At 42.1% G+C, this 14467-nt stretch overlaps 1 protein-coding gene across 10 annotated transcripts in view; it reads left to right on the forward strand.

Annotated features, from left to right (window-relative positions):
• RYR2 (ryanodine receptor 2) overlaps positions 1 to 14467 on the forward strand; it is a 383349-nt gene that overhangs the window by 341142 nt on the left and 27740 nt on the right. For all 10 annotated transcript variants that reach the window (XM_066617218.1, XM_066617226.1, XM_066617235.1 and 7 more), the window contains 7 exons: positions 2672 to 2776; positions 4038 to 4119; positions 7666 to 8969; positions 9294 to 9361; positions 9910 to 10057; positions 10651 to 10737; positions 14239 to 14457. In XM_066617218.1, coding sequence (XP_066473315.1) covers positions 2672 to 2776; positions 4038 to 4119; positions 7666 to 8969; positions 9294 to 9361; positions 9910 to 10057; positions 10651 to 10737; positions 14239 to 14457 — 2013 coding nt within the window. The remainder of the gene's footprint in view (positions 1 to 2671; positions 2777 to 4037; positions 4120 to 7665; positions 8970 to 9293; positions 9362 to 9909; positions 10058 to 10650; positions 10738 to 14238; positions 14458 to 14467) is intronic.

Raw genomic sequence — 14467 nt, forward strand, 5'->3', positions numbered from 1 at the left:
TGCTGTTAAAAACACAACAGAGCAAACCTGGCCATCTACTCCTCTAGCGTTCATGGCATTATTAGATACATCAGTCACAGGGTGGCATAAGGATCATGCCTCATGTGAGCCATGCATAAAAGAAGATAATCCATGCATGCCAATACATAGATGCTCCCATGACGTCACCCTATCCCACTACTCGCAACATGTCTGATACAGAGATACCAGATTTCCCTCCGCTGCATGAGACAGGTATGCAAAGCTCAGAAACAGAGAGCCAGACGAAGTCTCAGTGTTCAGTTTTTAATCCCCATACCACCACCCCCCCCGACACACACACACCAAAGAAGATAGCTCATATGAGGGAGATGTTTATAACCAGGCCTTCCTGGACAAGATTGAGGCCTCTTGTGGAATCAGTATTCATCTGAGGAAAAACCCCACAAGGAGGAATTAGGGCAACAAAAAGGAAAAGCCAGAGCTGCACACATTAGAGAATGATCTGTAACAGGTCAGTGCATATGCTCTGGATTGGGAATCAGGCAAGCCAGACTGGAGCCAGGTTCCACAGAGGGTGACTGGTTGACCCAAGATCAAACTCACCTTTTCTATGCCTGGCCAGCAACAGTTAAGCCATGAGCTACAGGAGTAAGCTGAACTCAAACCCATACTGCACATTCCACACCCAGTCACGGCAGACGATGAACACATCAGAGGCCATATCACATTGCCCAGCAGCCAGGCCACAGACCCAGTCATGCGTGGCAGGACTCAAAAGGACATGTGAGAAACGGAAGCCCTTTAAAACAGCACAGGTTGCACACCTTGGATGTAATATTTTACTAGAAAATACTGAGAGGGCAACTCACATACAACTAAGGAGTTTGGTGCTTGAGCTAACCAGGAGGTTGTGCCACATGGGCTAGTAGCCTGATTCCCACATAAACCAAATGGTCTTTTGACTCATCATCCTGGGAAGCCATGTGACAGTTTCACAACACACGCCTTTACTTGCCAATTCTAGTTACAAGGCTAGTAAGCATTACTGTGTGCCTTAGCAGCAGCCATTCCACTCATGAACTATAAAAGGCCTGGCCCCTTACTCCCAGTGGAGCCTGAGTGGACAAGGAGCAGAGAAATTGCTGAGCCATGGTGACAGAGAGGGCCCTACTCGCATCTCATTCAGATCCCATCCCCATCTGGCATAAGACTGAAGCAGGGTGGGAAAAAAGTAGACCATATCTGCTCTACCCTCATAAAAAACCACAGCTGTGACAAAGTAAAAGTATTGAATAGCATCACGAAGGGATGGTTTCTGAAAGAATGCTAGGTGGGTGAGCCTGCCAGCCTTCCTACCTGAGCAGCATTCCTGTGCCTTTCAGCACAATCCTATGCATATCTACTCAGAAGTAAGTCCCATTGTTTTTAAGTGGGTCTTACTCCCAGGAAAATGTGCACAGGATTTCAGCTTTTGACAGTTTAATGATAGACAGTGGAAGGTATGGTGCATCACACAGTTCCATCTATACACTGGATAAGACTTCACTTATTACATAATTACCTGTCATGGAGAAAGAGTTTGGCAAGTCCACAGAAAAACAGCTGGAAGTGCACTTGTTACTACTGCTGGTCATGTTGTGGGCTTCTTTTGTGGTCAATTTGTCACTGGACATGTAGAAGATTTTATGTCTGTGGGAAGCGGAGAAAGGCACAATAATGAGCAATGGTCAGAAGCTACAACACATGGACTTGGACCTGAACACATGCACTGTGTTTGTGAGTCAGTGACAGAATAAGACTGGTGTCACGTGCATGTTCTTCCAGCACTCTTGCTTCACCTTTCCAACCCCTTGTTGGTGGAGAGGGTGCAGTGGAGAAGACAATACCCCCCTATAGAGTGATATGCTAGTAACTTTTGGGTTTGGGGTTCCAGTGCACAAATAGTATTCTCCTGCCTGCAATACTTTTTCTGTTCATTCTAGTGGGTGGACAATTCTGTGTATATAGAAGAATGTCCAAGTGAATCTGCCCATTCTGTGGAGGTGACTGCCATGCTGGCTCTCATAAGAGCGCAGGGGTTTCTAACTCAGGCTGGGCATGTGTATGATAAATAACTGATAATTCTTCTTCAGCGTGAGTTCTTTCATTTGTGTTTATTTCTAATAACAATTCCACTAAAACTGAGTGTTGAATGTTAGGACAGACAAAAGAAAAGACAAAAGACATTTCTTCACCCATCATGTACTTAGTCTTTGAAACTCCTTGCCACGGGATGTAGTAATGGCATCTGACATCTGGATGCCTTTAAAAGGGGATTGGAAAAATTTCTGAAGGAAAGTCCATCACAAGTTACAAACTATGATAGGTATGTGCAACCTCCTGCTTTTAGAAGTGGACTACCTCAGAATGCCAGATGCGAGGGAGGACACCAGAATGCGGGTCTTTTATTGTCTAGTGTGCTCCCTGAGGCATCTGGTGGACCACTGTGAGATACAGGAAGCTGGACTAGGTGGGCCTTTGAGCTGATCCAGCAGGGCTCTTATGTTTAGTTCCTACAGTGGTCATGTGTGACTGCAGTCAACAGACTGTGTGAAGTGAATAGAGTGGGATATTTTGTATGTTGTTCTTTTTTTAAAATGCTATTTTCTGAAACATTAACTCTTCTTGTCTTTTGAATTGGGATTTGCAGGGACCATGCACAGGTAACCAGCAGAGCTTGGCACACAGCAGACTGTGGGATGCCGTTGTTGGTTTTCTTCATGTATTTGCCCACATGCAGATGAAGTTATCTCAGGTACAGAACTATTTTTAAAAAACCAAATTATTTATATTGTATTAAATAAAAAATTGTTGCATGTTAATTTTGTTTAAAATCTGCAAAATTTGCTATGGAAACAGTGTAGGCAACTGGACTGTGTTAGGACAATGGTGATGAACAAAAACTACAGGCAGACAACAAATAACACCCTTCCAGATGATTAAATAATTTTGATTAATCCTCCTCTAGAAAAGTATCATTTCAAGCCATATTTAAATTGTAGTATCCTGTTGCCATTAAACTTTCCAATCATGTTAGTTTAAAAGGGAAAAAAAATTACAATGACTTTCATGATACTAAAACCAAAAAAATCAGAAAAGCATGGATCACTTCTCCAGCCCAATTTGAAGAAGAAATCCCTTTCAGTCTTCACCTTACCCAGAAGTTATTCCTAGAAACCTCCTGCCTCCAGAGCACTCTCCCCCTCCTTTACTTGTCAAGCGACAGAGATAGTTGAAGCAGCAGCCTGCAGGAAGAGGAGGTTAGTTCCCTCTCTTCACTTCTCTGTGGCCCAAATGTTCCGAGCAGCAGTGCACTGCAGCACAAAACCTGGGAAAACATAGGAAAGGTAGTTTTCCCAAGATGTACTGCACTTTTCTGTTGTCATCAGGCTTTGCATCCCTGAACACTGCTTCCTGTCATGTCAGAGTGCTGGAGGGGAGGGAAGGGACAAACCTCCTCTCCTCTCTTCATGCACTTCTACTCCTCCTGCTACTCACAAGGTAAGTAAAGGACTTTGGGGTGCGACTAGTAGGGAGACTTTTGGGAATAGTGAGAGATGGCAGAATGAGGGGAGGAAAACTGAGAATTCTTCAGTTCTGATTTTGTTCTGAATTGCAGAAGACTTTTAGGGCTTTACAGGATCATCTTCAGTTTGATAGGGGCTTTTATAAGCCCCCACAGTTTTTCTTTGAACCTGGTTTGCCAGAATGAGTTCAGTTACCTAGACATGGATCCAATCAACTATATGCTGTGTTCCACATGTGCCCCATGGCTTTTCCATCACTCCCTTCCCATTGTAACCCCACTATCCACTGAAAAGCCACTCCTGAATGTTGAAGAAACCTCTAGAACTGTGTGCAGTGTGATACAATGGGAAGGCTGAATCTTGGGTAGGGGAATGCATGCAAATCAATGAGGACCCCCTCCCCTCAAGAGAATTCAAGTACCATTTCCTAGATATTCTGGAAGTGGTTGGATTATAAACTGTTTTAAAATCTGTATTTCTCATTGACAGGACTCTAGCCAAATTGAATTACTGAAGGAGTTAATGGATCTTCAAAAGGATATGGTGGTCATGTTGCTATCTATGTTAGAAGGTAGTTTTATTTTAAAACAGTTTTCATTTTTTTTATCAAATTGCAAAGGTGGTAAGAATAAAAGGAATGAAAAATATTAGCTATCAATTAATGTCACATATTCTATGCTTTCATGGTGTTTAGTATTCATCATCACAAATACTGCCTTGCTGACCTTTTGAAATGCACACAAAGGCAATCAGTCTCTCTCCAGGTGCTTAGGCTTCACTAGGAGGCAGCAATCCCTCCTTTCACCAGGAGCCAAAGTGAGTGGGAAAGAATGGAAGTGGTAATAATCACTGCCATTTAGCCTTCTTTCACATGATCAGGGGGAAGGGAGGAGTGAAGCCTGGAGAGAGAATGATTGATAGATTGTCAGCTGAACTGCTCTCTCTCGTATTAATGAGGTTATTGTTAAACAACTGTTTTCCTTTAATTTAAAGGGTACTTCTCATTGGTGTTGAGGTAGAAAAATATGTGGATTTTTCTTCCAGGTGAAAAAAATCCTTGGATAATTAGGTTATACCTGTAATCACTTGTATAACTATCTCTTTACAACAGTAAAAAGCAGTTTTTTAAAACTATGATTTTAAAGGGATGGATTTTTCCCCCTTCTCCAGGGATCAGTGCATTCCTTCTCATTCGCAGTGGCCATTCATGTTGAGTCAAATCTGTGTATAACAAGGTTGGACCTGTACTGTATTATATATGTTTGAAGCCAATTTAAATACTTAGACCCTCAGTTCTCAAACCCCTTGGGAGTTTGAGACCCGAGGTAAGTTGTTGCAGGAGAGAGGGAAGGAATGATCTCTAGGATTGAACTGCTGCTGTGAATGGGAGGGTTTTTTTTTTAACTTACCTGCAGCCAGCGCTGCAGTCATAAGGGGGTCTGGGGAGACCTCCACTGGGCTCCCCATACCTGCAAAACTCTAAAGAAAGAAAAACAAAACCATGCCCTTCCGGTTTCAACTCGAAAGCCAGAAGTGCCCTTTTTTTCTTTCTTCAGATTCTTGCAGGCATGGGGAGCCTTGTGGAGGACTCCCCAGACCTCCCCGGATGCAGTGCTGGCTGCAGGTAAGTACAAAAAACAAAACCCTCCTGTCCCTGGCTTCAGCCGGATACTGGGGATCATGCTGTGGCTTTCCCCCTTCCCCCACTGGGCTGTCATAATGCCCCAGTTTGAGAACCTCTAGATTAGACAAAGGAAACAGGTCTTAACAGCCCAATGCTTTGCACGTGTAATCAGAAACAAGCCCCATTAAATTCACAGGGATTTATTATCAAGAAAACCTGTATAAGATTTCAGCCTAGGAGAAATTTCCAGCGCAATGGGCACCATCACACTACCATCCATTGCCACCCCCCAAAGCCACTCAGAGCAGTTGCACACCACTCCAAGTAGTCATCCACTTCTGCTTTTTAAAATTTATTCTGTTGATTTATTTTGCTATGTACAGGTTGAGTCTCATTATTCCAGAGGGTTCCTTTCCGAGCACTCACATGGATGGCAAAGATGACTATAGCAAATCAATTTAAAAAACAAAGTTTCTTTGTTCTGGTGATTTAAAAACAGCCTTGATGACCTTTGTGATGCTAAGATAGAGTCATTAAGATGACAATCCAACAATCAGTCTCTTTCAAGGTACTTAGAAATGGTTCACTCTGACCCCTCCCTTCACCAATGCAAAGTATCTTTCTTGCACATGCTCAGGGGGAAGGGAGGGGTCTCCTGGACAGAGAAGGATTGATGGATTGTCAGCCAGCTGCCCCCCCCCTCTCATTAAGGAGGCTATTGTTAAAGGACTGTTCAGTTTTTTAAACTGATTTTAAAGGGATCCATTTTTCCCCTTCTCCAGGGATCAACACATTCCTTCTCATTTGCAGGGGCCATTTGTTGAGTCAAATTCATCTATAAAAAATCCATGTATAAATAGGCTGGACCTGTAAACTGCTTTCTGAACTTTTTAGTGGAAAAGCGGTTTAAAATTATTCATGATAATCTATCTTTCCACTTTTTAAATTTATATCCTGCTTGTCTTTTGCTATCTAAAATTCTACTGGAAAGCTTTTGATTTCCAAATCGAATATGTTTACAATATTGGGTTATTGATTTATCATCAATGTATTGTCAGGGGCACCAAGAAGGACTCCAGGCTGCGGCTCATCACCTGGGTTGCCACCCATATAGGGGCAGCAGCCTGTGTAGGTCCTCCAGGGCCACAACCACTTGGCTTGTCAGAGCAGACTCCTCTTCCTTCCAGGGTCTCAGACCAGAGGCAGAGAGGGGGTCGACAGTACCCTACTCCTCAGCTTCAGGGCCTTTCCCAGCCACAGAGTTCTGGAGCTTTCCTTCCAGCTAGTGTCCAGCCCTCAGCCAGCCTTTTTATCCCTGGTCTTCTCTTTATATTCTTTGGCTTTGGCCAGTCCCTTCCTGATTCCACCGATCCAGTCTGGTCGCCTTATGGATCCAAAGCCTCCTTGTCCTGAAGGCAGGAAAGTTCCTGCAGACACAGGCTTGGAGCCTGTGCAGGTGCATTCCGCTCATTGGGCCAATAGCCTGAGCCCTATCCTACTGAGGCATTTCCAGCCACTCCTGGCCCTGTACCTCTCCTGCACAGTACCTGGTACTGTGTAGGCCACTCCTTGGGTCAGGTAAGGCCAGCCCCAAGCATGTACATTGCAATTACTCTGGAATAGAATACTACTTTTCCTGCGCACATTAAATTTTGTCTTGTCTCTGTCTTTTCTTAATATCAAGAAAAAGGTACGTACTGGCCATTAGATAACTATACATTCTCTAAACGGAGGCTGAAGATAATGCAGTAAAGGAAATGAGTTTAAATGCTATAGAACTAGAATACATGCATAATCTTTTAGGATGGAATCATATACACACTAACCTGGGAGTAAGTTCCACTGAAACTACAGGGTTTATTCCTAGTAGGCATGCCTTGTTGTTGGCAACCTTCAGTCTCGAAAGACTATGGTATTGTGCTCTGCATGGTGGTTCTGGAACAGCGTCTAGTGTGGCTGAAAAGGCCAATTCGGGAGTGACAATCCCTTCCACACTGGGAGCAAGTGCAATCTGTCCCTGGTCTGTCTCCCTGGCTATGGGCCTTCCTTCTTTGCCTCTTTGCCTCAGTCTGTTGGCCAAGTGTCTCTTCAAACTGGAAGAGGCCATGCTGCACAGACTGCCTCCAAGCGGGCTGCTCAGAGGCCAGGGTTTCCCACCTGTTGAGGTCCATTCCTAAGGCCTTCAGATCCCTCTTGCAGATGTCCTTGTAGCACCTGTGGTCTACCTGTAGGTAGACCTGTGTGTAAATTGAAATATAAGAAGTTTAAGGTGGACCTTCCTTTTTTTTTTTCCTCTTCAGACAGAAATCTTGGTCAGTCTTCTTATTACTACCATATTGTGATAGTACTTTACAATGTTGATCTGTGAAATTTTATGTTTTGTGGTGTCTGTCATAGTTTGTAAAACATACCACATTTGGGGTTTTTTTTCTTTCATCAACCTTAGAAGAGAATATTCTCATAAAATAATAAAATGTATTTTTTCACATTTAGGTAATGTTGTGAATGGAACAATTGGCAAGCAGATGGTTGATATGCTAGTGGAATCTTCCAACAATGTCGAAATGATTTTAAAGTTTTTTGATATGTTCTTAAAACTGAAGGATTTAACTTTTTCTGATGCTTTCAAAGAGTATGATCCTGATGGAAAGGGTGTCATTTCCAAAAGAGATTTTCATAAAGCAATGGAAAGTCATAAGCACTACACTCAGTCTGAAACAGAGTTTCTGCTCTCCTGTGCTGAAACTGATGAGAATGAGACTCTAGACTATGAGGAATTTGTAAAACGATTTCATGAGCCAGCCAAAGACATTGGTTTCAATGTTGCTGTTCTCTTGACAAACCTGTCAGAGCACATGCCTCATGATACCAGATTGCAGACTTTCCTTGAACTGGCAGACAGTGTTCTGAATTATTTTCAGCCCTTCTTGGGGCGCATAGAAATCATGGGCAGTGCAAAGCGCATTGAACGTGTTTACTTTGAGATAAGCGAATCAAGTCGGACACAGTGGGAGAAACCACAAGTTAAAGAGTCAAAGAGGCAGTTTATCTTTGATGTAGTAAATGAAGGAGGAGAAAAGGAAAAAATGGAGCTTTTTGTTAATTTCTGTGAGGACACCATCTTTGAAATGCAGTTGGCTGCTCAGATCTCTGAATCGGATTTGAATGAAAGGTCTGCAAATAAAGAAGAAAATGAGAACGAAAAACCTGAGGAACAGGACCCAAGAATGGGCTTCTTTTCCCTAGTGACTGTCAAATCAGCTTTAGTAGCCCTCAGGTATAACATAATGACACTCATGAAAATGTTGAGCATGAAAAGTATAAAGAAGCAAATGAAGAAGTTGAAAAAAATGACAGTGAAAGACATGGTCATGGCTTTTTTTTCTTCCTACTGGAACATTTTAATGGGCTTGATGCATTTTGTATCGAGTGTCTTCCGAGGTTTCTTTCAAATCATATACAGCTTGCTGCTTGGAGGAAGCCTTGTAGAAGGGGCCAAGAAGATCAAGGTGGCTGAACTCTTAGCCAACATGCCTGATCCCACTCAGGATGAGGTGCGTGGTGAAGGGGAAGAAGTTGAAAGGAAGGCAACGGAAGCAGCCTTACCTACAGAAGATCTGACTGATCTGAAAGCTTTGTCGGAAGATAGTGACCTACTCTCAGATATATTTGGCTTGGATTTAAAAAGAGAGGGAGGACAATATAAACTAATTCCACATAATCCAAATGCAGGCTTGAGTGATTTGCTGAGCAGCCCTTCTTTACTTCCTTTACCTGAAGTGCAAGAAAAAATACAGGTACATATTATAATTCTATATACTGTTTAAATCTGTTCTACACATTTTTTTCTTGTTAATCACACTAACGAAGTTTTCCTCAGTCTAAGGAGAGAGAGTTAGCAGCCCTAGCTAATTTTGTTTATATATAGTTGTTTATGTATGTAGTTAAGTAAAAAGTAATATTTGCACGTGAAAATGAGATGTGAGAATTAGAAAGGTGGTTTGTGTGTTTATTTTTTACAAAGAATTTGAAGCTATGGTTCTCTTATTTTTTCAGCATGTCTTGAAAGTTGTATATTGTTATAATGATTTTCTCCTTTTTGGCTAAACTTATCACTCAAGGACCAGAAGGTGAACAAAGATGAAAAAGATGAGAAAGAAGAAAGTAAATCGGAACCTGAAAAAGCAGAGTATGTATCCATACTTTTAGGATTTGTGAATTCATTTGCCATGATTTTGAGCACACTTATTGAAAGTAGATCCACTAAAACCAATGGAATTTAGTTTCAAATAAATATTTTAGAAATGATATGTAAATGAGCAACTTTATTTGAACTTATGTTCTTTGGATAAGGGTTTCCATACCTGCAAGGCAATTACTTTATTAGCCATTATTACAAATGGCTGTTATACCCTCTGTGTTCAAAAGTGTATTAATTGTTTCATAATGTCTTTTTCTTTTTAACCCACTTAGTAGTTTCTTTTCTTTCCAGTACGTTAAACCCATTATAAAATTGTTGTACCTTAAAAGTTGGTGCCAGCCTTCATACACTTCCCAATTGCCCTTTCCTGCTGTGATTGTTTCACATGTGTGACTGCTTGGAAGAAGAAGCAATCTTCTGAAGAGTACCCATGAACCATGTGACTTTCTCAGCTTGCTTCTCTTCCCTTTGAGAGATTATGTTTTCATTGGTAGATACTGATGCACAATATTCTTGGGTGCCATTTGTGTTTTCAGAGGAGAAGATGGAGAAAAGGAGGAAAAAGTCAAAGAAGACAAAGGGAACCAGAAACAAAGAAAACATCATAAACATCGGCATGGTGAACCAGAAGCACAAGAATCAGCCTTCTGGAAGAAAATAATAGCATACCAACAGAAACTTCTTGTAAGATATCTTCTCATCTGACTGAATAATTTTCATGCTGTTGTACAGTGCTGGCTCCACATTGCGGTATGTCCTGAAGTAAGGGTTGGATCTGGGCCTCTGACTAGCAAGAGCAATTCCTCCCCTTCCCACCCTTGGAGGAGGAAGAGGAGGCACTGCCACTGCTCCAAAGGTCCCCTGCAACTCTAGGAGCAAATCCAATTAGCTGAAAGGGTGGAAGGAGGAAGTGCCTCTTTTGTATCTTTTTTAAATTTGTGAGTTCTTTGGGGTTGGGGAAACATGCATTTATTTGTGTGGCTATTTAAACCACTCTATTGTTAAAAAATAGTCTACTGTATAAATACTAATAATACAGTCACTGTGCAGCTCAGTCTGTATGTTGCCAAAGTGTACACAGCAGCATCCTGAAGGGGTCCTCACATGGAGATGGGCCCATGCCCCATACTGTCCCATAAGTGGCAGTGCCCCTGCTGATAAAAATTCAATTTTGCAATAAAAGCATGGAGAACATGGCTATGCATGAGAAACCTCTAACTGACTTTAATTATTCAGATATAATATTGTTGCTTAGCATTTACCTTTTGGTCTTTCAGAACTACTTTGCTCGGAATTTTTATAACATGAGAATGCTGGCTTTGTTTGTTGCATTTGCCATCAACTTCATTCTACTCTTCTATAAGGTAAATTCTTCATGAGTTGGTCTGTTTCTACTGCCCTGTTCTTACTATTCTTACTTGGCACAAGTGAATAAGAAATGAACAAATTTAATGAGGCACTTTATTATTACAGCGAATTATTAGGCCATTATTAATTAAAATAGGCAATTTATTAATGCCTGGGATAACAGCATTGTGTACACTGATATGCAGTACATATTAATAAGTTAATGATGATCTAACCAACTGTCCTATTTTCTTCACCCCGAAAATAATGGGAAAAATTTGGGTCCTTTGATTTTTCATGGGTAGCTCCATAAAATTCCCTGTTTGGGGGAGACAAGTCTTTTTGGATGGTGACACAGATCTTTCTGTTAAACAGCAACGTCTTCACCTCTGAAGACAGCAGCAGCAATGCTCAAAGTGCTGCTCATAAACCAGTTGGGGCAGCAGATGATACCAATAACCTCAAAACCAGGTGGCTCCAGCTACAAGGAATGCCTGTTAATAAAGTTCAGTCAAATTTCGCTTCAGTGGCGTCGCTAGGGGTGTGTGGGCCACACCGGGTGACGCGCACTGGGGGAGTGATGCACTAAAATCGTGGTGGTTAGGAGTAACCCTGTCATGTTATATACCGTTAGATGTGGAATTTCCAGCAGAATGCAATGCAATAAATCAGAGTGATATATCGCCTTTCTATCAAAAGTTATGGCCAAAAAGCTGGAGAATAAAAAATGCATGGAGCCCTATGGAAAGTGAAACCGAACCATATAGCGCATTTACTCGTGAGTAGGCAAACGTGCCTTAGTCTGTTGGAAAGGGAAGGCTGAGAGGAATCCAACAACACCAGAATGGTCTTGATACAATGAATGTAGCCCCAAAAAAAACACCTGAGAAGGAGGTCCCGTCCTCCAAGCTGGCGAATGTATTGAGCCCTATGGAAAGTGAAACTAAGCCACATGGTCGTGTTTCCTCACGAGTAAACGTGCCTTGGCTCCTGGGCAGGTCAGGCAAAGTGAAATGTGAGGCCACCAGAATGGTCCTGATTTGATGTAACTGGAGCTCAGCAAATGCTCCAGAATGCAGCCCCCCCCCCCAATAAAAAGAATGAAACAGAGGCTTGACAGGGTAAGGTGAATCTTTTTCTGTTTTAGGCTGCAATCATATCCACACTTTCCTGGGAGTAAGCCCCACTGACTATAATGGAACTTACATTTGAGTAGACAGGCATAGGATTGGGCTCTCAGACTTGTAAAGCCAGATGGTCCTGGTAATGATATGCTTGAAATATAAGAAATTAAACTGGGTACTGGGTAGGGGTGAAAATCTTACTGATTCTTTTTGGGGGTAACATTATTGCAGGCAGGCTACAGAGAAAATTCACTTGGTGGAACAGGGCTGGCTTTTCCTTATTTATTTATTTTACTTTAATTATTTATAATTATTTATTTTAATTTGCTTTATGATGGGTCCTGGACTGTCATTCTAAAAGTGGGTCCCAGTGCTAAAAGTCTGAGAACTGCTCCAATGAGTTGTTAGTAAGTTGACACCCTGGGGGGAGGTGACACCACTAGTGACCAAAATCACTAAAATCACAATTTGTAAAAATACCATCATGTTATATATCAATCAATGTGTAATTTCATGCAGAATGCGATGAAACAAACTACATTGAAATATCTTTATCAAAAGGTGCAGCCCAAAAACCAGTGGGGGCGGGGCAATGGTAGATCACTATGCCCACCACCTGGAGTGTTGCCCCACCAACTACATGGGGGTGACGGGCTGGCCTCCCGCACCGGGTGATGCGAACCCTAGTCTAGCTTAGATATACAGGTTGAGCCTCATTATTCGTGTGGGTTCCGTTCCAAGTACTCACATGGATGGCAAAAAAACGAACTATAGCAAATCAATTTAAAAAACAAAATTTCTTAGCTCGGATGATTTAAAAACAGCCTTGCTGACCTTTGTAATGTAAGATAAGAGTCATTAAGACAATCCATCAATCATCCTCCTCCAAGCGCTTACAAAGGCGCTTCGCTCAGTCCCTCACCAATTCAAAGTGATCACCTTTCTTTCATGTGCTCAGGGGGAAGGGAGGGGTCTCCTGGAGAGAGAAGGATTGATGGATTGTCAGCCAGCTGCTCTCTCTCTTTCTCATTAAGGAGGCTATTGTTAAAGGACTATTCAGTTTTTCAAACTGATTTTAAAGGGGTACATTTTCCCCTTCTCCAGGGATCAGCACATTCCTTCTCATTTGCAGGGGCCGTTCGTGTTGAGTCAAATCCGTGTATAAAGAATCCGTGTATAACAAGGCTGGACCTGTATTAGCTTTGATTTCTGTAATGTGCTATACGTGGAGGTGCCCATGAAAAGTATTCAGACACTTCTGCTGGTATGCAATGCAGATGTCAGGCTTTTAACTAGGTCACATCACCCAAGCTTGAAATTTGCATTAGCTACCAATTCATTTCTGGGGTCAATTTAAGGTACTGGTTATAAAGCCTTAAAGTCTTAAACAGTTTGAAATCTGGATGCCATAAGGCCCATCTTAACCCATATGTGCCTTCCCATTGTCCCTGATCAACATCAGAGGCCTTGCTCTGGGTGCCCTCTGAGTGTTGGTGTCCTCTGAGGCACAGTGGGTATAGGTGGTGCCACCTCTGTGGCATACTCTCTAATGTTTTTTTCATTCTGCTTTAGGAGGTGTATGCCTACTGGTGGGTATTGTTGGTTGGGTGATTTTGCAGGGCTCAGGGGGAGGTTCTGTTGTGTGTTATGGTTTTATTATGCTGTCTTTATTTAATTGTTGTGTGTTTTCTTTAATGACTTGTTTCATTTTGTTCTTTGTTCTGTTCTCATTGTAAGCTGCCTCAAATTACCTCATACATGAGAATGGCAGGATATTTAAAAATTAAATACATGTTTTCTTTCATTGGTTGGATAATTAATTGAAACAAGGAATCTGAGGAATTCCTTTGTGATGTGGTGATGGCCTTGATGCCTTTAAAAGGAATTGGACAGATTTATAGAGGAAAAGTCCATCACAGGTTACAAGCCATAATGACTACAGTGGGTCCACTTTATCAATGGATTCAGAACCTGTGGTGAACCCATAGCTGGAGGACCTCTGAGGACCCACTGAAGACCTCCCAGATGCAACCGGAACCTGGTCATGTTCAGAACAGGCTGCTTGCAGCCTCTATGGGCCTCAGAATGGCTCTGGACACAACCAGAATGAGGTTTAAATATGCATGGGGGGTCTAGGAATGGATCTCCCGTGAATACCAAGGTCCAACCTGTATATACGAGGTTGTATAACCTGTATAACCTGTATAACCCTCGTACAACCTCTGGGTTTTAGTGGTAGCCTATCTTTGAAAGCCAGATACAAGGGAACAGTAATAAGATACAGGCATCTTGTCAAGACCTCCCTAAGATACCGAAAGCAGATGGGTCCTTGACCTGATCCATCAGTATTCTTTTTATGTTCTTAATTCTACTGACTTCAGATTGCTCCAACAGGTCTCCACATCTGCCGTAGCTGAAGAAAAGGAGGTTCCTGTGGTGAACAGTATTGAAAATTCCAAGTTAAGCAGCCTGGAAAGTACCTCTCATAGAATCATCACAGTGCACTACGTTCTTGAAGAAAGCAGTGGCTACATGGAACCTACGCTACGTATTTTGGCTATTCTGCATACAGTCATCTCCTTTTTCTGCATCATTGGATATTACTGCTTGAAAGTAAGAGGAC

This window comes from Tiliqua scincoides, chromosome 1, assembly GCF_035046505.1.
Source record: "Tiliqua scincoides isolate rTilSci1 chromosome 1, rTilSci1.hap2, whole genome shotgun sequence".
Taxonomy (NCBI): Eukaryota; Metazoa; Chordata; class Lepidosauria; order Squamata; family Scincidae; genus Tiliqua; species Tiliqua scincoides.